General features: G+C 44.3%; 1 protein-coding gene across 5 annotated transcripts in view; it reads right to left on the reverse strand.

The window, feature by feature from the left end:
• The window catches only part of POC5 (POC5 centriolar protein), a 55984-nt gene that overhangs the window by 13746 nt on the left and 16156 nt on the right, over positions 1–26082 (reverse strand). For all 5 annotated transcript variants that reach the window (XM_073680109.1, XM_073680123.1, XM_073680118.1 and 2 more), the window contains 4 exons: positions 20173–20349; positions 5943–6047; positions 4669–4848; positions 3589–3751 (listed from right to left, as the gene is read on the reverse strand). In XM_073680109.1, coding sequence (XP_073536210.1) covers positions 3589–3751; positions 4669–4848; positions 5943–6047; positions 20173–20349 — 625 coding nt within the window. The remainder of the gene's footprint in view (positions 1–3588; positions 3752–4668; positions 4849–5942; positions 6048–20172; positions 20350–26082) is intronic.

The raw sequence follows: 26082 nt of genomic DNA on the forward strand, positions 1-26082 counted from the left end.
GTCACTTGTGGGGGGTTTCCACTGTTTAGGCACATCAGGGGCTCCCCAAATGTGACATGGCGTCCTCTAATTATTCAAACAAATTTTACATTCAAAAAGTCTAATGGCGCTCCTTCCCTTCCGAACCCTGCAGTGTACCCAAACAGTGGTTTTCCCTCACATATGGGGTATCAGCGTGCTCAGGAGAAATTGCACTACAAATTGTGTAGTCCATTTTTTCCTGCTACCCTTGTGAAAATAAAAAAAATTGGGTCTAAAGTAACATTTTTGTGAAAAAAAGTTAAATGTTCATTGTTTTCTTCCACATTCCAAAAATTCCCGTGAAGCACCTGAAGGGTTAATAAACTTCTTGAATGTAGTTTGGAGCACCTTGAGGGGTGCAGTTTTTGGAATGGTATCACTTTTGGGTATTTTCTGTCATAAAGGCCCCTCAAAGTCACTTCAAATAAGATGTGGTCCATAAAAAAATGGTGTTCTAAATTTTGTTGGAAAAATGAGAAATCGCTGGTCAACTTTTAACTCTTAGAACTTCCTAACAAAAAAAAATGTTGGTTCCAAAATTGTGCTGATGTAAAGTAGACATGTGGGAAATGTTATTTATTAACTATTTTGTGTGACATACAGTACAGACCAAAAGTTTGGACACACCTTCTCATTTAAAGATTTTTCTGTATTTTCATGACTATGGAAATTGTACATTCACACTGAAGGCATCAAAACTATGAATTAACACATGTGGAATTATATACTTAACAAAAAAGTGTGAAACAACTGAAAATATTTCTTATATTCTAGGTTCGTCAAAGTAGCCACCTTTTGCTTTGATGACTGCTTTGCACACTCTTGGCATTCTCTTGATGAGCTTCAAGAGGTAGTCACCAGAAATGGTTTTCACTTCACAGGTGTGCCCTGTCAGGTTTAATAAGTGGGATTTCTTGCCTTATAAATGGGGTTGGGACCATCAGTTGTGTTGTGCAGAAGTCTGGTGGATACACAGCTGATAGTCCTACTGAATAGACTGTTAGAATTTGTATTATTGCAAGAAAAAAGCAACTAAGTAAAGAAAAACGAGTGGCCATCATTACTTTAAGAAACGAAGGTCAGTCAGTGCGAAATATTGGGCAAACTTTGAAAGTGTCCCCAAGTGCAGTTGCAAAAACCATCAAGCGCTCCAAAGAAACTGGCTCACATGAGGACCGCCCCAGGAAGGGAAGACCAAGAGTCACCTCTGCTTCTGAGGATAAGTTTATCCGAGTCACCAGCCTCAGAAATAGCAGGTTAACAGCAGCTCACATTAGAGACCAGGTCAATGCCACACAGACTTCTAGCAGCAGACACATCTCTACAACAACTGTTAAGAGGAGACTTTGTGCAGCAGGCCTTCATGGTAAAATAGCTGCTAGGAAACCACTGCTAAGGACAGGCAACAAGCAGAAGAGACTTGTTTGGGCTAAAGAACACAAGGAATGGACATTAGACCAGTGGAAATCTGTGCTTTAGTCTGATGAGTCCAAATTTGAGATCTTTGGTTCCAACCACCGTGTCTTTGTGCGACGCAGAAAAGGTGAACGGATGGACTCTACATGCCTGGTTCCCACCGTGAAGCATGAAGGAGGAGGTGTGATGGTGTGGGGGGGCTTTGCTGGTGACACTGTTGGGGATTTATTCAAAATTGAAGGCATACTGAACCAGCATGGCTACCACAGCATCTTGCAGGGGCATGCTATTCCATCCGGTTTGCGTTTAGTTGGACCATCATTTATTTTTCAACAGGACAATGACCTCAAACACACCTCCAGGCTGTGTAAGGGCTATTTAACCAAGAAGCAGAGTGATGGGATGCTACGCCAGATGACCTGACCTCCACAGTCACCAGACCTGAACCCAATCGAGATGGTTTCCGGTGAGCTGGACCGCAGAGTGAAGGCAAAAGGGCCAACAAGTGCTAAGCATCTCTGGGAACTCCTTCAAGATTGTTGGAAGACCATTTCCGGTGACTACCTCTTGAAGCTCATCAAGAGAATGCCAAGAGTGTGCAAAGCAGTCATCAAAGCAAAAGGTGGCTACTTTGAAGAACCTAGAATATAAGACATATTTTCAGTTGTTTCACACTTTTTTGTTAAGTATATAATTCAACATGTGTTAATTCATAGTTTTGATGCCTTCAGTGTGAATGTACAATTTTCATAGTCATGAAAATACAGAAAAATCTTTAAATGAGAAGGTGTCTCCAAACTTTTGGTCTGTACTGTATCTCTCTGATTTAAGGGCATGAAAATTCAAAGTTTGAAAATTGCAAAATTCCAATTTTTTATTCAGCAGCGTCATTGCGCCTCTGAACCTGGGGGTACGCTTCCCGGCTTCAGAGGCGCACTGCACATGACCGAAGTTGCAGAAGATATATGTGAGCTGTCTTCTGCACTTCTGCTCATGCGCAGTGCGCCCCTGAAGCTGGGAAGCGTACCCCAGGTTCAGAAGTGCAATGACATGCCTAAAGAAATCGGCGCGTATGTGCGAGCTGGCGATGATGTTGGCTTTTGCAAAGAGGGCCAACTAGTCTGTGGAAACTAACACCCCATCGACTAGTCAAAGGACTAATTAGCATAAGAAAATCAGAGGTTATAAATACTTTTATTTTTAAAACAAGTATTTAAGTGAATAACATTATACAGGGCTGGTTAGGCAGGGAATTTAGTAATACACATAAGAATGCTGCTATGCTGCTGGGTTGGAGGGTATGGGGGACCTGACAGGTTTCCATTAATGAGGCTGCCGTAAAAAAAACAAAAACAAACAAACAGATTGCATACAGCTAAAGAGTAAAAAAAAAAAAAATAAATAATAGTCCACATTTTTCTACCTACCTACCATAAAGGGTGCATACTAAACCCTGACTGTCTCCATGGCCAACTCCAAGACATGCACCTGTACTGACCCAAAAGCACAAGAAAAGTCGGCTCTAAGCTCAAAACCATATAAAGCAGTCAATGAAGTTTGGTGATTGTGTTCTGTGGAAGGGAATGAATAATTTGGAGACTGCAGCTGTCAGTAATTGTTGCATTTTGAGATGAATTTGGAGAAACAAATTTGTTATATATTTTTTGTCGAGCTATTTACATGGTTTGTGTTTGATTGTTTTTTGCAAATAGCCAAGCACTTATCACTTTTGCTAGTAAATTCAATTTGCCATGGAGGTTGAATAATGTTGAATGGAATTGTAAAAGCGTGCGGACCTGCAGTCCTCTGGACTCACAAAGGCTACATTGCTATTTTTGTGGCATTTGGAGATTTAAAAATAAACAAAAAAAACATTTTAATCTTTCAAGTAAGATCTGGCTCCAGCATTTTTGACAAAGACAATTACAGATTATTGAATAGCTCACATATAGTTCTTTTTGTCTGGCAAAAAACAAACAAACAAACCTAAAACTGTAAAACTCTTCAAACTCATGGCATTTTTAATAAAATATTTAAAAACCTTTAAGAAATGTGTAAGTAATGAGACCTTAAAGAAACAGAAATTTGCATAGGTGATCATTTCTAAGAATGGAACTTTTCCAACAATGTGTCTTAAACTTTGTTACCTACCTTGCTCTGCTCGACTTTCTCTCCCTTGAAACATGGACATAGCCTCCATATTTAATGCACAGACACCGCGCATAAATGCTTTCTTCATAGATCCCTCAAACTGTCCCCTCTCTGCATGAAGTCTTGAAACTTCTGCTCTAGAGTCTTCCAGAGCATTGCTCAGCTAAAAATGGCATGAAGGAATTGGTAAAGGTTGGTTGCCTTACATGGCATATTAGTGATCATTTATCAAAATAACATGGGTAAATCAGAAGAAAACACATTTATACTATTTACCATCACTTGGTCACAATACTAATGCACTGTAGGATGCAGCAGCCCCCCATAATAAAAGGTGGAGGCAGCACAGGGACAAAATACAGATGACACAAGCACTCCTCTTATTGCTGAGCCCGCAGCATTCGGTAGTGCATTAATATCGTGACCTAGTGTTGGAAATTCAGCTGCCTATTTTCAGCGATGTTCTTTGAATTGATGGCCTTTTTGGTGAGTGTCTGAGCGGTTGGTTGGCAGCTTGTGCTCTGCTTGTACAAAGTCACAGTAAAACCATTTGTGTTAAGTCTCGCGTGCTATATGCTATGAGTATGGGCACCCTGAGGCTTCAAGATTTCCATAGGAATCCAAACACTTTTTCAGTCTAAGATCTCACAGGAAATTTTAAGAGGAATATTTTTAGATGTTACGTTCACACACATAAATTTTCCATTGCTAAGTTTCTGTAGATTTCCCCAGATGCATTTCTCAAAATCTCATACCTTTTACTAGCACTATAATACACTGTCGAGTTTCTGTATGCAAATCACCGGAAAAAAAAAAAAAGACCCAACTTGAGTATCTGTTTTGTATGGATGGACCTAATGATTTCATACATCAGCAGGCTTCTGTCCAGCGCTCATACTGTCAGTGAGGAGGACTCAATAACTTTAGGATGTCCTGCTGACCATTAATGTGAATGATATAAGGTACCTAACTGACCTTAGCTAGTGGAGGCTGTGCTATACATTACTTTCCATGGTGTGATAAGCCTTCATTATCTACAGTCACCATTAGATGGACAGATACTGGTCAGGGTTTACATACCTGAGCAACCTTTGTCTCATAATCACTAGACAGCTCAATGCAAACTTCTTCAGCTCTGGCTCGGCACGCCTGCTCCACTTTATCCTTCCAGTTGGACTCCATAACTGAGCGCCACGTTCTCCACATATTCTTTAATACCATTCTTTTGTAATGTTTGTCGGCCATGCTGCACACATAATCCTAAAGGAACATTTATTAAGTGAGCAGACAAATTCCTCCATATTTAATGCACAGACACCAGTTTACAGGGGGCATACATCCTGGTCTCGTTCTTCTCCTGCCATCTACAATTGCTCTCCTGCTTCCTCGGTCTCTGGAGGGGCAGGTTTCATATGTTGGGCAGCAGAATGTGCAGTGAGCAGAAGTACAGCTTCTTGTAGCACAGATAGGTATACTGGGAATACATTAAGTAATTGAAGCCCTTTCTTAACTCCTCCTCAACCATATAACAAATATACATTATATGGGTGCATGGGCTGTATGGGGAGGGCTTCAAAGCTGAGCCTGCTCCATACATGGTGGGTGCCGGCTGTGTTATTCTGCCTCTAAAAGCAGCAACAGGAACTAAATTCATTGCTGCTCTTTAATCACTGAGCCGCTGTCATCCACTGACTGTGGCATTTAACTGGCGTGATCACGTGGCGCAACTGTTCCTGGCTCCTACCGTCACCCACAATATAATCGTGGGGTGCAGCAGGGTCACCATGGCAGCTAGGGTTTTAATCAAGGCCTGTCGCTGCCATTTTTTGCACTACCATTAAGCCCAGCTGAGGGCGGGACTCCATAGTAAACGGATTACTTGTTCTATATACTGTGCACTATATAGTAGAAATAAACGATCGCAGGTTCAAGTCACCTAGTGTGGAAGGGAAAGTAAATGCAAAAAAAAAAAAAGAAGCCCAATCATAAATGGGTTAAACCTTGCAATACCAGTGATAACCCTGCCTGGAAAAACTCCTGAGATATGGTGGTAACGTATGGGCCGTATTCAGACACATTTAGATATTTACTTTTAAAGCTATGTAAACTTCTTTAACCAATTCTGATTATCTATCATGTTCTGTCCATTTTTACATGTAGGTAACCTTGCAATTTACTGGCTCGCTCTGGAAATGATCATTAAAATAACCTAATAGTCCTGAATGATATGATAATACTTCACATCTCTGAGCCAGTCCAGGCTCCGAGAAGGTCACTTCTTAGTACTAGTCACAAGGACACTAGTAGAGGAATGATGCAGAAGGATCCCTGTGAATGATTCACATGCCATTCACCTCTTGTCTGGCTTCTATTTGCTGAAGACGCCAGTGGGAAAATGTTCGCATTAGTTCATTCTTTTCTTTCTGCTTCTCCAGCGCACGGGTCAGGTTAGAAATCACCTGGGGGTAAAAGAACATTGTACTTGGTGATGTCAGAGTTTGCACTAAAATATCACAAGATTGCAAGACATGAATGAATCATAAGTGTAGAGAGAAGCATTGAAGCCTTGTGAATGGCACATAAAGGCTTTATTACTGGAATTAACAAAGGATGTCTGCATTCATTTGTGCCAAAAGGAAGGAATCTAATATTCTGACCATTAAAGGAATCAGACTTAGAAATGATAAAAGTAAACAGAATAATGACTTGTCCACACTATATGTCAGCTGGCAGGATTTCTGCATGGTAGTGATACAAACAGACTTGAAGAAATCCAACAGATAAGATTCAATAGGATGTGTCATACTCGAGATATTTAAAATTGTTCCCCTTTTCGTAGAAACTATTTTTATATATTGGACATATTTCTTTTTCGACGGGAGCAGGGCTAAGAAACAACGATTCAGCCTGGCAGTGTTTTTTTATGCTTTTTTTCTAGATTATTTTTGCTTTTTTAATTTTATTCTTCATTTATTTCACACTGTGCCCACAATAGGGTCTTTAAAATATATTTATGGGCATTTTAACATAAAAGTCTTTCATGACATATAATGTACATTTACGTCATATGTTGTGTCCTTGACTTTGATGCGCATCTTTTCTGGCTGATGATGACCATCATCTGCCTCTAAGGGCTCGCGCACACTTGTGAATAAATCGGATGAATGCAATCCGTTAAAGTAAAATCGGACTGCATTAGGACCAATGTTAATCTAGGATTGTGTGCTCAACTGCATTTTTTTTTTTTCCCCAGCTCCGATTGGACTGAAAAAAAAACCTGCAGCATTCTGGATTTGGATCGTACGCACCCATATAACTCTGTGGGTGTGTGTAAAACATTACACTGCACTCGGATGTCACTCGAGTGCAGTGCGATTCCCACAGACGCCAGCAACAGAGGAGATGGAGAAATTACTTTCTCGGTCTCCTCCAATTCTGTCATGGGAGAGGATCGGAGAACTGACACTCGGCTCCCTCTCGCAGCAGAGAAGGAGCCGAATGTCATTAGCATATCGCATCCAATGTGTTAGCATAGGACACCACATGCTAATGTGACTCCGACCTAACAGACATGGGTGGAGCTCCACCCGCAGCTGTTAACCTGTTAAATGCCACTGTCAATCTCTGACAGCAACATTAAACATGTGCGGGGAAAAAGGCGCATCATTCCACATGCCCATCGGCACGCCCGTCATCGCGGGGCACCGATGGATTGCCTTGACAGCTGGGAGTCGGTCTGCTGAAGACCTCTGTTCTTGTCATGAAGATTCTCCTGTGAAAGCCAGTGTTTAGCTGGCGTTCATAGGAGATTAAGATTTTCTCTATACATAGCTTCAAGTCTACTAAGGGGACTAACAAATACAGTTAAAAGGATAAAAACTTTGATGGGAGTGCTTCTTTAATACATTGCAGTCATCATATTATATAGCACTGTGTACTTACAATTGCTCACTTGGCCATTCTACCCAGATAATTCTCTTTTCTCTGCTCTATGTAGAAATAGGAAGTCTCCGTTCCCTGCATTTATCATTCCCCTCTACAACTCCTGACCCAGCTGCTCCCCCCCTGCCAGGGACTTTTGCAGTGACCCATGACTCATACAGGAAAAATTGACCTCGTGTTTCTACATAGCGCTTAGAAGGATTCAGCTAGTCAGTTTTTAATCATGTGATGTCATAGACCTAATGGAAAAGAGAAGAATTAGCTGGGTAGAAGGGTCTGAAATGAGCAATTGTAAAGACACAGTGCTATGTAATGTGAGGATTGCAATGTATTAAGAGGATAAAACATTTGATGCGAGGAATGCTTCTTTAAAAGTGAAAAATAACTTTTTAAAAATATGAAAAAAAAAATACATAAAGTTCAAATCACCCTCCTTGTGCCCCATTAAAAATTAAACATTAAAAATACATATATTTAGTATCGCTGCGTTCATAAAAGTCTGATCTACGGAAATATAAAATAAATTAATCCGATCGGTAAATGGCTTAACGAGAAAAAGTAATCGAAATGCCAGAACTATGTTTTTTTTTTTCGGCCATCGCAACATCGCAATAAGAGGCGATCAAAACAACGTATCTACCCCAAAATGGTATCAGTTAAAATGTCTGCTCAGGACGCAAAAAATTATCCCTCACAGGCCTCCATAGCCTGAAAATTTAAACTGTCGCGGGTCTCTGAAAATGTTTACAAGCAAAAAAAATTTTTTTTTTCTTACAAATATTTCCGAATATCTTTCACCACTTAAATAAAAAGAAAACCTAAAAAACCTATACGCTGGTATCTGCGTAATCTAATTGACCTGGAGAATGATATTGCCAGGTCAGTTTTACCATATAACGAATATTGTAAATAAAAAACAATTGTGGAAATTGCACTTTTTTGCAAATTCAATGTACTTAGAATTTTTTTCCAGATTTCCAGTGCATCACAATAAAATGATTGGTGTCATTCAAAAGTGCAACTAGTCCCGGAAACAACAAGCCCTCATACACTTATGTGGACGAAAAAATAAAAGAAGGTTATGGATGTTCGAAGAACAGAAAATAGCCCGGTCATGAAGGGGTTAATAAATTATTTTTCTTGCCAATTTTCCCTGTAACTAGGGATAATAAATTACTCCCAGTTACAGGAAAATTTTGGCCTCCTGCCTACATAGTAAAACTTGCAGGATCTCCTAGGACCCAGCAGCTCCTGCTCGCTCCCTACGATCAAATGACTTGCTTTGTCTGGAGAAAGCATACTCAGTGCCTCCTAACCTGTATACACAAGTGCTAGTGCAGCTTTATCTATAAAGTGATAGAGAAGGCAAACATGGTAATAAACAATGTTTATATTCTCTGTTGGTAGTCTGGTTAAATCTAACAGCCGGCTCCTCATTCCACAGCTGCACAATCTCATGCAGGCAGCTTACTCTGCACTGACATTTTAGATCATCAGTGCAGTGTAAAGCGTTGACCACCCGATCATTTATAGTATATGGATAGTCCAGAAGTAGTTAAATAAGACAGGTTAGGGGGACCATTAAAGGGAATTTGTCAGCATGATTCCCCCAACCCTCCAAAAAAAAAGAAGGGATTTTTGGTACTCACCGTGAAATCTCTTTCATTGGGGGACACAGGACCATGGGTGTATGCTGTTGTCGCTAGGAGGTTGACACTAGGCAAAAAAAAAAGAAAAAAGAAAGAAATAGCTCCTCCTCCGCAGTATACACCCGCCTACAGGCACCAAGCTCACCAGTTAGTGGCTAAAGCAGTAGGAGGAACGTAAAACAATTAACTATGCAATGCCCAACGGGGCACGACCGTGAAAACTAAATTAAATGCCCAACAGGGCCAACTATACCTATACCCAAAATCAGGGAGGGTGCTGTGTCCCCCAATGAAGGCTCCAAGAAAGAGATTTTACGGTGAGTACCAAAAATCCCTCTTTTTTTATCGCTTCATTGGGGGACAAAGGACCATGGGACGTCCAAAAGCAGTCCCTAGGGTGGGAGAACAAACGATAGCCACAGACTAGATCTGACTGTGGGCAACCGCTGCCTGCAGAACCTTCCGTCTAAGACTGGCATCAGCCGAGGAATAAGTGTGGACCTTGTAAAACCTTGAAAAGGTGTGAAGACCATGTTGCGGCCTTACAGATCTGAGAAGCTGAAACCTGATGGCGAACAGCCCGAGAGGCCCCCACCACCCGGGTGGAGTGAGCCCTTACCCCTGGAGGGGGAGGTTTGTCCGAGAAGCGATATGCCTCCAAAATGGTCGAACGTATCCAACGGGCGATTGTTGACTTGGAAGCAGGAAGACCCTTGCGACGCCCCCAGGGATGACAAACAGGGCCTCCGAACGCCGAAGGGAAGTCGTTCTAGAAAGGTACACACGTAAAGCTCTGACCAGATCCAGTTTGAGCAGGGATTTCTCCCGTGGATGCACTGGGGCTGGGCAGAAGGAAGGCAAAACAATGTCCTCATTGATGTGGAAAGAGGAGACTACTTTTGGCAAAAAAGAAGGCACTGGCCTGAGCACTACCTTGTCTTGATGGAAGACCAGAAAAGGTGACCGACAAGAGAGGGCTGCGACCTCTGCAACCCTCCTAATAGAGGTAACAGCCACCAGAAAAGCCACCTTCCAGGAGAGAAGAGAGGCTGAGATGTCCTGAATGGGGTCAAACGGGGGCTGTTGAAGGACGCTCAGGACCATATTAAGGTCCCATGGATCCACTGGGGGGTGATAAGGCGGCGCCAGGTGAGCCACCCCTTGTAGAAACGTCTTGATCTGAGGACGGGAAGCCAAGTTATGTTGGAATAGAATGGACAAGGAGGAAACTTGGCCTTTGAGAGTGCTTAGAGAGTCCCGCTTTCAGGCCAGACTGAAGAAAGGCCAAAATGACCGGTAGCGAAAAGGAAATGGGAGCTAGCTGATCCTTCTCGCAGTGACAAAAAAAGGCTCTCCAGGTTCTGTGGTATATGCGCGAGGTTGCGGGTTTCCTGGCACTAATTAGGGTCTGGATGACGTTGTCCGCAAAACCCGCCTTCTTCAACACTGCGGCCTCAACGGCCATGCCATTGAATTCAGAGAACGAGAACTCTGATGAAGAATAGGCCCCTGAGGAGGTCCGGTAGTCTCCAGGGGGAGTCGACGAGCAGGTTTACTAGATCTGCGTACCAGACGCGTCTGGGCTAATCCGAGGCTACTAGAATTACGGGTACTCCTTCTGTCTTGATCTTTTTGACGACTCGAGGGATCAATGGGAGAGGGAGAAAAAGATAGGGCAGCTGGAACTGAGACCATGAAATGACTAGCGCGTCTTGAGCGATCGCAAGGGGATCGCGGGACCGGGCTACAAAGGATGGAACCTTGTGGTTTAACCGAGACGCCATGAGGTCAACGTCTGGCGTGCCCCATCGTAAGAAAATCTGATGGAACACCTCGGGATGGAGAGACCATTCTCCTGAGGCAAGGCCCTGCCGACTGAGGAAGTCGGCTGCCCAATTGTCGACCCACGGAATGTGGACTGCTGAGATTGCCGGAACTGTGTTCTCGGCCCAAACTAGCACTCTTGCCACCTCTTTCAGGACGGACTTGCTGCGCGTTACTCCCTGATGGTTTATGTACGCCACAGCCGTGGCGTTGTCCGATTGTACGTGGACTGGGAACCCTGCAAGAATATCCTGCCAGTGATGCAACGCCAGGTAGATCGCCCTAATCTCCAATATATTGATCGGTAGGGAGACTTCGTGGGGACTCCAACGGTCCTGCACCGTGTTGTGAAGGAAGACTGCCCCCCAACCGATGAGGCTGGCATCGGTCGTGACCACCTGCCAGCGAAGCGGTAGGAATGACCTCCCGGGTCTGAAGGACGAAGGGCGAGTCCACCATATTAATGACCTTCTCACATGAAGAGGTAACCTGATGCGTCGATCTAGAGACGACGGGTTCTTGTGCCATGCCGACAGAAGGGCCAGTTGAAGAGGCCGGGTATGGAACTGGGCAAACGGCACTGCTTCCATAGCTGCCATCATTTTTCCCAAGACACTCATGCACAGGCGAAGACGGCGTGGACTTGGGTCGGAGAGAAGGTGAATCCCCCGACGGAGAGAATTTATCTTTTCCCTCGGGAGAAGGACCCGGGCATGGGTCGTGTCGAACTGCATCCCTAGAAAGGTTAAGCGTTGAGATGGGACCAGAGAGGATTTGTCTGTGTTGATCAGCCAGCCTAACCGAGAGAGCGTGTTCAGGGTGATTTGGAGACTGTGGAGGCAGTCCCTGAATGTGGGACCCTTGATCAATAGGTCATCGAGGTAGGGGATAATTACAATCCCCCTGGCTCGTAGAATGGGCATGACCGTCGCCATTACCTTTGTGAAAACCCTCGGGGCGGAGGCAAGCCCGAAGGGGAGAGAAGTGAACTGGTAATGTGCATTCTGGAAGGGAAATCAAAGGAACTTCTGATGTGGTGCGCAGATTGGGATATGAAGATACGCATCCTGAATGTCCACTGAACATAGATATTCCCCGGCCTCAATCGAGGCGATTACCGACCTGAGGGACTCCATTCTGAAGTGCCGTACGCGTACCTGTCGGTTTAGTTGTTTGAGGTCTAGGATCGGACGTAGTGAGCCGTCCTTTTTTGGAACAACGAAAAGATTGGAGTAAAAACGGGGGGGACTGGAACCATGACTCCTGAGCGCAGAAGGGATGCAATGGCCTGAAGGAAACCGGGAAGCAGAGATGGATGCGGGACCTGAGAAATCATGCTCCTGGTATGGCGTTGAACTCAATCTTGTAGCCGGAGGTCACAATCTCCTTGACCCAGGCATCCTCTATTGCCAAGACCCAAAGGTCTCGGAACAGAAGTAGACGGCCGCCCACCCTGGGAGAAATCCCAGGTGGGAGTGACCCGTCATGCTGAGGAAAATCTGTTGGATCGTGATCGGGAACCAGAGGGCTTGGAAGAGCGACCCTTTGCGTGCCAGTTGGGAGTGGGCCTAAAGGTAGGTTTACGTCTCCTGCTGTGCTGGGGTATGGTCCTGTTGAGAGGAGGGTCCCGGTTGAGCGAACCGATGAAAGGACCAGAACTGAAGGGAACGTCTCCTAGGAAAGGGGCGATTAGGTCTCGGCTGGGGAAGGGAAGTGCTCTTGCCCCCAGTGGCATCAGAGATGATCTGGTCTAACTTAGACCCAAACAGCCTGGAGCCCTGAAACGGGAGATTTGTTAGTGATTTTTTGGAGGCCGGGTCGGCGTTCCAAGCCTTCAGCCAAAGAATTCTACATATAGCGATGATATTGCCAGAGACCCGGGCAGAACAGGTAGCGGCGTCAAGCGACGTCGTGAGCAGATATTTCCCTGCGTGGGCGATCTGATCCGCTAGGTCAGCCAGATCGTATGGGGAAGCCCCCGTTAGGATGCCCTGCCTAAGCTGTTTGAGGCGAAGGAAGGACACAGGGAGGTGCCAGCAGCCTCGAAGGCTGACTTAGCCAAGGCCTCAATCTGTCTATCCGTGGTGTCCTTGAGGGAGGGACCGTCTGGAAGAGACAGCACCGTCTTAGCCGAGAGACAGGAGGATCCACAGAAGGGGACTCCGTCTATCTGCTGACGAGGTCGTGGTTAAAGGGGTATAGCATGTCTAACTGTTTCTTTCCAGTGAAGCGCTTTTCTGGATGCTCCCACTGTTTCTGAAAGACACCATCAAATTCTGAATGGTTAGAAAAGGTGCGTGCCGGGCGCTTGATTCTCCTGAAGGAAACGGAGTAGTCCTGAGAAAGGCTCTCATCCTCTTTAACATGCAGAGTCTGATTGACGGCCGATATAAGGCTCTCAACCATGTCCTGGATTCAAGAATATTGGTCCGTGTCGGATCCAGAGTCAGAATCTGATGCCGTGTCTGATCCCGGAGCGACCTCTGGGGAAGAGGTGTGAGGTGCAGGGAGCAATTTGGAGTCTGGAGAGCTGGAAGATGAACTTGTGGGAGTCCGTTTCTGAGAATATGCTCTCGGTCTGCCCTTAGGAGGAGGGGGCAAGGGTGTCTGCGAATCGTCCGTCGGAACGTTCGGAGCACTGGTGGCTGTGGATAGCATGGGCAAGCGTTCTAGAGATTGAGATACCTTGGTGAGGTCAGAGACAGACTGGGACATAGCAACAGCCCACTCCGGAGGAGGGAGAGTTACTTCGTCCTGGGCGGCAGGGGGATCTTGGGGTGCCAGCATGGTGGGAGGCTTGCAGGTCGAGCAGAAAGCCGTTGTCAGACCTACGGGCCACTTAGTACTGCGCAGAGCACAGGCGTAATATGCGACTGTGTGAGTGGGACGGACAGAAAGCTCCCTGGGTTTGGGCATATGTGCCTAACCAGGAATACTGCAGAGGAGGGAGCCTGTGGACAGGAAAGGGTGTGTGTAGGTGCCAAAGCAGGGCCTACCCGGTCTGGAATGTCCACGGTCCGGTATCCCCAGTCAGAAACTCCGGAGCTGCGGAGACAGGAGCAGGGCTGCGGTGATGAGGCAGTCAGACAGAGTGATGCTGCCGGAGCCAGAACAGAGAGCAGCGCAGAGGGGTGGGGCAGGAGCAGAGCGTGCTGCCCTGAGTAACCTAGGGGAGCCGAGGCTCTGATAGGCAGAAGGAATGGGGGCGGGCTTAAGAACCCAGCCGCTGATAGGTCCCCGGGAGAACTGTGGGCGTGGCGGAAGCGTCACATTGCTCCTCGGTCCTGATTGGCCGATTGCCGGAGGGGGCGTATACCCGCCAGTAAGAGGAACGCCCCACCCGAGACGCCCCCGACGGAGAAAGCGTGGGCAGATTTGCCGCGCAAAAAGGAAAAAGAAGGGAGGGTGGGTTGTGGGGGACGCCATGCTGCGGGAGATGCCATGAAGACGCGAGGAGAGGGGGCGTGGCCAGGGAAGTGCTGCTGTCCGTGAGCGTCGGTGGAGATGTGATGCCCCCATTAATAATCCACGGGATTTACAGGACCCGCTGGCAGGCAACTCTGTGCCATATCCAGTGTTCTGAGGGACCTGGGGGGCTGAGTGTTGTAAGGCAGCAGGAGTGGGAGGGATTACCTTTGTTAGAGGTCCCGATGCCTCTTCTTCCTCTCCCCTTCTGAGGATGGTCACAGGAGGTCCTCCGTGGATAGGGGGGATCCTTGCTCTTCCTCCTTCCCGCACTGACCGGTCCTGGACAGTGCAGGAGATGGTGTCGACCCCAGAATCTGGGAGAAGGTCACAGCAGTGACCACCGTCTCCCTCCCAGGCTGCTCAGAGGAGGGGGCTGGGGTGGGGAATAGGCAAGGACTGGCCACCGGGAATCACCCTGAGACACCTGGAGGTGACAGGGGATAGGTCCTGCCCAGCGGGTCAGAGAGTGGGCGATGTGGGAAATGCCACACTGCTCTCTCGGTCGCTTAAGAATGGGGATAACAGGGGACGAGCTGTGTATCTGAAAAATAAAGAACAAAGATTAATAAAACACAACAGGGTTGGATCAGTTAGGATCCAGGTCTACCTCCTACAGACACCAAGCTTAATCCGGTGAGCTTGGTGCCTGTAGGCGAGTGTATACTGCACAGGAGGAGCTATTTCTTTTGCCTAGTGTCAACCTCCTAGCGACAGCAGCATACACCCATGGTCCTGTGTCCCCCAATGAAGATAACTATTTAGATGTGCATGCAGCACATCTAAATACTTTTTAGGCGTTCTCCATGAATGTAAGAAACTTGTCCCATCTCATAATTCAAACGGCAACCCGTTCTAGTCACGTCAGGACAGGCTGCAGTCTGAAGAGACACAGCTCCCGAGACCTATGTCTCAACTGACAGGATCTGTATCATAAACATACATACTGAAGCTGCTGGAGAAGTGTTTGATAGAAGAAATAAATCTTATCATGGCTAACAGAGCATGAAAAAAAAAAAAAAAAGACGATGTGCTCAGTCAGCCATCAGGTGAAGCCTGGTGGAGACAGCATTATACTTTGTGGCTGTTTTTCGGCAGAGGAAACTGGGGCTTTAGTCAAGGTGGAGGGAGTTATGAACATTTCCAAATATTTGTCAATTTTGCAATATAATCTTCAGGCCTCTGCTAAAAAGCTGAAGAAAAGAGAAGACCCAAAAAATACCTCCAAAATCCACAAAAAAATGGCTTCACCAAAAGAAGATGCTAGTTTTGACTTGAATCCAATTAAAAATCTGTGGGTGACCTGAAGAGGGTGCCGTACACAGGAGATGCCCTCGCAATGTGACAGATTTGGAGCTACTGGAAGGAAGATTGGCAACAGATTGCCAATTCTAGATCTGCCGTGCTGATAGACTGTTAACCCCATAAGACTAAATGTTGAAGTAACCTTTGAATTTATGACAGCAAAGTAGTACATTACTTTAGTTCTTTATTTTTCGGTTTCCACCCGAAAATATTTCAGTTTGTTTCTCAATGGATTTGTACAAATTATGGGTGACATTAAAGGGGTTGTCCGGTCAAAACTGATAAGTCTGCAGTTAAGCCCCCGTCTCACATAGCGAGATCGCTGAGGAGTCACGGTTTTGGTGACACAACAGCGACCTCACCAGCGATGTCGCTATGTGGGACACTTTGCAGCGATCAGGCCCCTGCTGTGAGGTCGCTGATCGCTGCAAAATGTCCTGGACCATTTTTTGGTCTTTGCCCTCCCGCTGGTCAGCACACATCGCTGTGTGTGACCAGCGATCAGGCTTGTAACCATGATAAACAGCGGGTTACTAGGGGCACACGCGCACTTAGTAACCCGCTGTTTATCATGGTTACGAGCCTGCTAAAGTGAGCGGTAACCTCCCGCTCACCGTAGCAGAGTGGTAACCATGATAAACAGCGGGTTACTAGGTGCGCGTGTGCCCCTAGTAACCCGCTGTTTATCATGGTTACCAGCCTGCTCCTGCTTCAGCAGGCTGGTAACAAGGAGCAGGACATCGTGGAAAGATTCTTTCCACGATGTTGCTGCTCCCCTGATCGCTGGTGAGCCTGCCTGTTTGACAGCTCACCAGCGATCATATAGCAACGCAGCAACGATCCCTGACAGGTCGTATCGTTGTCGGGATCGCTGTAGCGTCGCTAAGTGTGACGGGGCCTTTAGTCTGTGTGACTGCAGGCTTTTGAATCCCCCCAGCGCACACAGAGTGACTGCAGACTTATCGATTTGGACCGGACAATCCCTTTAATGGTGGAAAAAGTTTTGAAAGGATTCTTCTTGGTATGATTTTTTTTTTTTACATTTCAAAAACCTGTAACTTTAATCGTAATGTGTAGACTTATTATATGCACTATTTTATATTCCTGTGCACAATAACATTCAGTTTTTGGAGTGCCAGCCCATAGATACTTGAAGTTCAGGGCACTGGTTGCCATGTTAGAGGAAGCCTGAGCCGGAGTTTGTGGTAGCATGATTAAGCTGTGGTTATTGAGGAATTAGAATTATTATAATGAGCGACTGATTGGGAAAACAAAAACACTGTAATAAAGCACAATGACTACATGATATAATTATAGGCTGCAGGAACATGGCTCAGCTAATCAATCACCTCTGTAGTCTTTCTGCTGCTGCGCACATCGCTGATGTTCCCACGCAGACAGCGGGAGCGCTACACAAAAGCACATTTATCTTTTCATGAAGCAAATAAGATCATTTAGCGAGTATGTGCTCAGCCATATCAAAGTACATTAAACTATCATTAGATGGAATGGCATTTGAGCTGGTTTACATGTAGATGCCAAACGCTGTACACAGCAGGCTTCAATGTGTTATATATAGGAGAAAGGTAAGAAAAAAGAACAGGTCAGGTGGTTAATGTCTATGCTGAAAATATTCCTTCTAAATGATGATTCTTTAATAATAAAGCGCATAGTTATTATAGCATAAGGCATAATTATCAGCTGTCTGTTTATTAACGACTTGTGTGTTTAACAAATGTATTACTGGACTGTCTGGAAACAGGTAATGATGAAAAACAGCTGAAGCAGACATGATACAAGGGTACTCTGCAGTAATTATGGAGGACAGCTCAATGATCTGACCTAGAGAGAAGACTACTATGCTAAAGAGCAAGAAGGAGGAGGCAATCCATAAAATCTCACTTCTATTCTCCACCAGAAACGAATAAGGCTCTTACAACTCCAGATCATGTGAGAAGATACTAAGCAATTAAAAAGGGTTGTCCACTACTCCAACAGTCCCTTCTTAGAGTGAACCTGACAGCTGATACATGATGCCTGAGCCATGCTGCAGACTAGTAGGACAGGCGAGTCCCCGGCAACTTCTCCACAATTGCTGCCCTGGATAGATTGGTCTCTAAGTGCACGAATAGGGAGAGACCTGTAACTCCACGGCAGAGCAAGGGATGAAGCCGCCGGTGACCCTCCTTTCCGACTAGTCTCCAGCACGGCTTTTAAAAGGTGTCCGGTCCAAATTGATAAGTCTGCAATAACCTTGTATGACTGCAGACTTAAGACTCCCTCCAGCACATGCATTATACGCTGTGAGGATTCACTGGTTTCTGACCTGCGACCGGGGTGTGTGTATGAGGTTATATATACTCCCGGCCAGGGCCCATGTAGTGGGTGTGGCCTCGCTCCATACACTAATGACACGGCCGGCCAGTGGGCATGGCCGACTAGAGGGAAAGGCCTTGCTCCGTACAAGTGTATGGAAGCGAGGCTGCGCCCATTGGCCAGGGGTATGTATAACTTATACATACCATCAAGTCCCGGGTAAAAAATTGGCGAATCCCAGCAGAACACAGTATGTACACTGGGGGGATTCATAAGTCTGCAGTCACACAGAGCGAGTGCAGACTTATTGATTTATACCGGACAACCCCTTCAAAAGTTTGTCTTTCTCTGAAAGCCCGCAGCGTTTCAAAGTAAAAAATACCTGGCTGAGATCATACAGCTAGTGCCTGATACACCCGGCCCGGGGATCGAGCAGCATGTGTGAGCTGTCAGGTTCTCTTTAAATACTATATTCCCCAGAGTAATATAAACATTGCACATACTTGTCTCCAGCATTAGTGCGGTTACAGCGATATCGGCGTCGGCTTTCCAAGGGCTCATATGACATTGGCTGCAGTGAACACAGGGGGAAAAAAAATAAAGCATCAACCACTAAAGAGCTGCAGATCTCACACTTCCTTAGGACGTCCAAGGTTCATTTGCAGGAAGTGTGAGTGAAGCAGGCCATTAGCGACCATTGATTATTATGCTACATGAGTACTGCAGGCAATGCTACACGAGCCCAGGAAACTCGGTGGAGACATCGCTGGAATATTGCCAGTGTGAGAGGGAATATGTATTTTTATTTCCTACTGGGGACTATAGTATGTAAAAAAAAAAAAAAGACAACCCCTCTAAGACCTGGGTGCTGGGCAGTTTCACATGACCTATCCCTCTCTTTTTTGCCTATAACTCCTAATACCCTTTGATTGTACTCTATATGGAGAATTCATCCCTCCCTCTATTCCAGTTTATATCAAAAGGTGCAAAATGTGGTGCAAACTGTATTTGTGTAATAAGTTTGTGACTTTGTGCTCTTTTGCCCCAGTCACTGTTACAGTTTTTAGAAAAGTTGCCAACACCTGTTATTAATGTATATATGTACAGTGGTGTGAAAGTGTTTGCCCCCTTCCTGATATCTTCCTGATACAGGACCCTGTAGGTTTGGATTTTTTTTCCCTTAATAATAAAGTCCTTCATTTAAAAACTGCATTTTGTGTTTACTTGTGTTATCTTTGTTTAATATTTAAATGTGTTTTGTGAACTGAAACATTTAAGTGTGACAGACAGGTAAAAGAATAAGAAATCAGGAAGGGGGTAATCACTTTTTCACACCACTGTATGTGTGTATATGCATTTTATTTATTTTCACACGAAAAAAATACATTGACAATTATCTACCATATCAAAATATGAAATCACTGCACTCGAGTAGAGTGTATCAATGTTGCGGATCAAATAGTGTATAAAAATCATGTTTTATTTTCTTCAAATATTTAAAGAAAACACAAAGCAAGTGTCATCCCCAGGTGTCTATGAGAATGTGAAATGTTCTAGACACTCACTGCAAATGTGCTCATCCAGAGACAGATCGCACTGAGAACACATTAATCACCAGTGCCATGTCAAGACTAAGATAAATGAGCCGCCCGCGTCCACATCACCTTGTACCATTCATGTAAAAGTATGTCTACCTAATAACAGCGTCAATACATTTTGGTTTACATTAGATATGTATATATGTGAGTATAGAAATATAAAGGAGGGGATTTAGCAAGGCCTCTGTGCTAGTTTTCTGGCATCAAAAATTAGCAAGTTTTCTTCCACTTCACTTTTGCAACTCTGATTTTACACTGCCCTCGTCAAATAGTTCAAATAAAGCTGGCTTTATGAATTGTGACGTCAAAGATAAGCTGCTGTCATATAGGTCTGTAGTGTCTCTACATGGGGGCGCCGAGCACAGGGATCCTGTGTGTGTGTGGGGGGGGGGAGCTGGAGAGACCGCAGTCAGGTGAAAGATTGTTCATTCCACAGCTACCTAATGTGTATGGAGGTCCTAATAATTTAGAAAAAAAAAAATTACCTCATCTTTTCTATGTACAGAGGCTTCATAAGTCTGATTAAGAGCCTGCAGGCTGTCTATCTGGTTGCTCATGTGGTTAATATGCTCTGTATGCTTTTCGTTCTGCTTTTTCATCTCCAGCTGGTGCTTCTCGATTATTGTTAGCCGCCATTTTTTCAGTTCCGCCAACACGTTTGTCTAAAAAAAAAAAAAAAAAATTAAATAAATATTTATACACACGCGTGCGCGCACACACACACTTAGCATTTTAGTGTGATCCAGCATCATAGCTCTTAGAGCAGGTGATAGGATTGTACCCCGGCCCTATGTGCCCAAAATAAGGATTAGAGTCTGTTGTGCTTCCTGCACGAACACACCATATAAAGAAGCTACATGCACAAAAAATGACTGGCCATTCACATATGCAGCCTTTAATTAAATATTGCATCAGTAATAAAAAATCTCTTTGTTTCAGCACTTGCAAGTGAGTATCCTATTCACGGCCACCCACCATGTCTACAGGTAATGAATTCCTTAACTATGCCTATTGATGTATTCATATAACTACATTGTTTATACTCCTATTATCCATACTTACATATTCTGATCTATTATGGTGATCATAGGGCAGATTATAGAACTGACATTATCATTTACTGTTTCCATATCTGAGACTTAGGGGTGAGGTTACACCGCTGTATAGGTTTGCTCACTGGTCTCCGGCTGCTTTTGTGCTGTGCCACGTCCTATTTTCATGTATACTTCAATATTTGTATAACTACTTTTAACATATTTTTCTAATAAAATTTGCTATATAAAATTATTTAGATCTGTTGCTCCCTCTATTTTTCGTGATTGGACATATTCAGGTTGGAGGGGATCTTTCTTATGAATGGAGGTTGTTGTTGGTTAAGTAAGCACAAACTGCCCTGAACAGATCCAAACGACGTAGGCAGTGCCCCCGGGGACTGGAGGGTGAAGGGCAAAAATAAGGCAGCACGTCATCTTCTACATCAATCCATAATGATATGGATGGCTGACACAAGTTTTTGGAAAAAGGATGGCACGAGACATAATGTAGTCTATCCTAGTGAAGAATTAGAAAGGGGGATTTGATAGAGAAAGCAGCCCGCTCCAAAACCATGTTAATAAAAGAGATGGCTACAAGGAAGGCCACCTTCCAAAAAAGAAGTTTCAAAGAAACACGGTCGAATACCTCAAAAAGAAGAAGCCTGTAAGGCGTCCAGAAAAAGGTTAAAGGGGTTCCTTGGGAATATAAAGTATTTATCAATTTAGTTGTTCTAATTATTTTTTAACTGATTCATTTCTATTTATTTACACTCGTCTTGTTTATGTGGCAATTATAAGGTTGGTTTTTTTAATTAGCTGTCATCACAATAGTGAAGAAAAGATTAAAAAAAAAACCTAAAAACACATCCGACACCTAGTGAAGGATCGGTTGTGAGAGCAAGAGAAAGCTTTCCTACACTCTTTGATCGTTAACTATGAAGAATGACATGTTAAATGCGTGTAAACTGTCTACAGTCACTCAATCCAAAAGGTTAATAAACCTGAATATTTCAGAAAGTAAAAGTGAGGTTTTGTCTTTATTAGTACATCTATTTGTGCAGAATTATTGGACAGCTGAAAGTAAATTTTCCCATCTCAATTGTTTAAGTTTCTTCTGTTAAAGTGAGAAGAATAACTAAATAACTGAAAGTGTAAAAAATACATTTCTGACATTTAAAAAATAGTCTAAGTGAATATAGCCCCCTTCTCTTCACTAACGGTCATAAGCTCCACCATGGAGGCTTTCTAGGCAGCACCAACCACAGCCTCCCAGGCACTGCTCAGTGAGGTAACTAAAAAGTAAATTTCCAGTTTCAGAAGGGCCCACAAGTTCTTAATAGGTTTTAGGTCAGGAAGAGTCAGTGTCATTTTTCTTTAATATTTAAGAGGGATATCTGGGACTTTACAAAAAAAATGTGCCTAAGCACTAACAGGCAGGTAGTTTCTACCTACCTGTTGTGTTTGGTGCCGTTCTTCACCGGAACAGACCGCTCCTGCCAGCGATTCAGCTGCCTCAGCTGACGTTATGCTGACAGAACGGCGGATTCTTTTCTGTTGACACGACAGGACTGCCGACATCATTCTGATTGACAGCAGGATTCCCGCTGCCTACCTGGAGGAGCAGACAGTCAATCAGCATGACATTGGAAGTCATGCCCCATCAACAGAGCAGGGAGGAGAAGAAGTCACCGCTCTGTCGACATGACATCAGCAAAGGCAACGGCGCCGTGCACAACAGACAGGTATGAGGCAACTACCTGTCTGTTAGCGTTTAGGCACATTTTTTGTTTTTCATAAAGTCCCGGATATACCCTTTAACCCCTTAAGCCCCGCGGGTGGTTTGCACGTTAATGACCGGGCCAATTTTTACAATTCTGACCACTGTCACTTTATGAGGTAATTACTCTGGAACGCTTCAACGGATCCCCCTGATTCTGAGACTGTTTTTTCGTGACATATTGTACTTCATGATTGTGGAAAAATTTCTTCGATATCACTTGCGTTTATTTGTGAAAAAAACGGAAATTTGGCGAAAATTTTGAAAATTTTGCAATTTTCAGAATTTGAATTTTTAAGCCCTGAAATCAGAGCGATATGTCACACAAAAGAGTTAATAAATAACATTTCCCACATGTCTACTTTACATCAGCACAATTTTGGAACCAAAATTTTTTTTTGTTAGGGAGCTATAAGGGTTAAAAGTTGACCAGCGATTTCTCATTTTTCCAACAAAATTTACAAAACCATTTTTTTAGGGACCACATCACATTTGAAGTCACTTTGAGAGGTCTGTATGACAGAAAATACCCAAAAGTGACACCATTCTAAAAACCGCACCCCTCAAGGTGCTCAAAACCACATTCAAGAACTTTATTAACCCTTCAGGTGCTTCACAGGAATTTTTTGAATGTGGAAGAAAAAAATGAACATTTAACTTTTTTCACAAAAATGTTACTTTAGACCCAATTTTTTTTTATTTTCACAGGGGTAACAAGAAAAAATGGACCCCAAAATTTGTTGTGCAATTTCCCCTGGGCACGCAGATACCCAATATTTGCGGAAAAAACACTGTTTAGGCGCACGGCAGGGCTCGGAAGGGAAGGAGCGCCATTTGACTTTTTGATTGTAAAATTTGCTTGAATAATTAGCGGACGCCATGTTGTGTTTGGAGAGCCCATGTGTGCCCAAACTTTGGAGCTCCCCCACAAGTGACCCCATTTTGGAAACTAGACCCCCCCAAGGCACCTTTCTAGATGCATAGTGAGCACTTGGAACCCCCAGGTGCTTCACAAATTGATTCGTAACAATGAAAAAGTGAAAAAAAAAAACACTTTTTCATTTTTATGAATCAATTTGTGAAGCACCTGAGGGTTCCAAGTGCTCACAATGCATCTAGATAGGTGCCTTGGGGGGTCTAGTTTCCAAAATGGGGTCACTTGTGGGGGAGCTCCAATGTTTGGGCACACAGCGGCTCTCCAAACGCAACATGGTGTCACTAACAATTTGAGCCGATTTTCCGTTAAATTTGTTAGAGGACACCATGTTGCATTTAGAGAGTCCCTGTGTGCCCAAACATTGGAGCTCCCCCACAAGTGACCCCATTTTGGAAACTAGACCCCCCAAGGCACCTATCTAGATGCATAGTGAGCACTTGGAACCCCCAGGTGCTTCACAAATTGATTCGTAACAATGAAAAAGTGAAAAAAAAAAAACACTTTTTCATTTTTATGAATCAATTTGTGAAGCACCTGAGGGTTCCAAGTGCTCACTATGCATCTAGATAGGTGCCTTGGGTGGTCTAGTTTCCAAAATGGGGTCACTTGTGGGGGAGCTCCAATATTTGGGCACACAGGGACTCTCTAAATGCAACATGGTATCCGCTAACAAATTGAATGGAAAATCGGCTCAAATTGTTAGCGGACGCCACATTGCGTTTGGAGAGCCCCTCTGTGCCCAAACTTTGGAGCTCCCCCACAAGTGACCCCATTTTGGAAACTAGACCCCCCAAGGCACCTTTCTAGATGCATAGTGAGCACTTGGAACCCCCAGGTGCTTCACAAATTGATTCGTAACAATGAAAAAGTGAAAAAAAAAAACACTTTTTCATTTTTATGAATCAATTTGTGAAGCACCTGGGGGTTCCAAGTGCTCACTATGCATCTAGATAGGTGCCTTGGGGGGTCTAGTTTCCAAAATGGGGTCACTTGTGGGGGAGCTCCAATGTTTGGGCACACAGGGACTCTCCAAATGCAACATGATATCCGCTAACAATTTGAGCCAACAATTTGTTAGCGGATATCATGTTGCATTTGGAGAGTCCCTGTGTGCCCAAACATTGGAGCTCCCCCACAAGTGACCCCATTTTGGAAACTAGACCCCCCAAGGCACCTATCTAGATTCATAGTGAGCACTTGGAACCCCAGGTGCTTCACAAATTGATTCATAAAAATGAAAAAGTATTTTTTTTTTCACTTTTTCATTGTTACGAATCAATTTGTGAAGCACCTGGGGGTTCCAAGTGCTCACTATGCATCTAGAAAGGTGCCTTGGGGGGTCTAGTTTCCAAAATGGGGTCACTTGTGGGGGAGCTCCAAAGTTTGGGCACAGAGGGGCTCTCCAAACGCAACATGGCGTCCGCTAACAATTTGAGCCGATTTTCCATTCAATTTGTTAGCGGACACCATGTCGCGTTTGGAGAGCCCGTGATGTGCCTAAACAGTGGAGCTCCCCCACAAGTGTCCCCATTTTGGAAACTATACCCCTCAAGGATTTTATTAAGGTGTATAGTGAACATTTTGAACCCAGAGGTACGGCACATTATTTGTTTACATTAGGTCATCATATTGAATAAGTTGTCATTATTCTTGAGCGCAAGTGCTCGCTACTTGAGTTTGCATCGGGTACTCAGGTATGCACCATGTACAGCGTGTGCTCGAGTGACATGCTCGAGTCCCTGCTCCGCATGTTTCACGGTTATTAGACACCCAAAAAAAAATATGCGGGGATCGCTCGTGCATGGCAGGCAATCCCCGTAAAGTTTTTTGGCCGCGAAGCATATGGGGCAGAGACTCGAGCATGTCACTCAAATACCCACGATACTCAATGCATACCAGAGCACCCGATGCAAACTCAAGTAGCGAGCACTTGCTCTCAACACTAGTCGCCATATCGTCATCTTTTTTTCTTACTTTTGAAAAAAATCCCAACCCCAGCCCTAACCCTAGCACAACCCTAGCCCCAAACCCAGCCCTAACCCTAGCCCAATCCTAACCCAAGAGTTTATTTTTGACGCCGTTCCTTGTGCGGTATAAGTGATTAGACGACTTTATTCTTCGGGTCGGTGTGATTACATCAATGCCAGAATCATATGGGGTTTTTATGACTGACAGCTGTCACACACTAAAAGACGCATTTTTTGTAAAATCTAATTTTTGCATCGCCATATTTTGAGAGCTATAATTTTTCAAGATTTTGGCAGACAGTCATGTGACGGCTCGTTTTTTGCGGGATGACTTGACGTTGTTATTGGTGCCATTTTCAGGCACGTGACATTTTTTGATCGCTTTCTATTCCGATTTTTGGGAGGCAGAATAAACAAAAACCAACAATTCAGGAATTGTTTTTTTTTTTTTTTTTTTATTCTGTTCCGCGTGTGGTAAAATTGATGAGGTAGCTTTATTCTTCGGGTCAGTACGTTTACAGCGGTACCACATTTGTATCATTTTTCTATGTTCTGGCGCTTATACACAATAAAAGCTATTTTATAGAAAAAAATATTTTTTAGTATCGCTTTATTCTGAGAGCTATAACTTTTTTATTTTTTGGCTGATGGAGCTGTATGGTGGCTTGTTTTTTGCGGGA

Source organism: Phyllobates terribilis, unplaced genomic scaffold (genome assembly GCF_046119375.1).
Source record: "Phyllobates terribilis strain yellow unplaced genomic scaffold, ASM4611937v1 Scaffold_1__5_contigs__length_1240528914, whole genome shotgun sequence".
NCBI classification, from domain to species: Eukaryota; Metazoa; Chordata; class Amphibia; order Anura; family Dendrobatidae; genus Phyllobates; species Phyllobates terribilis.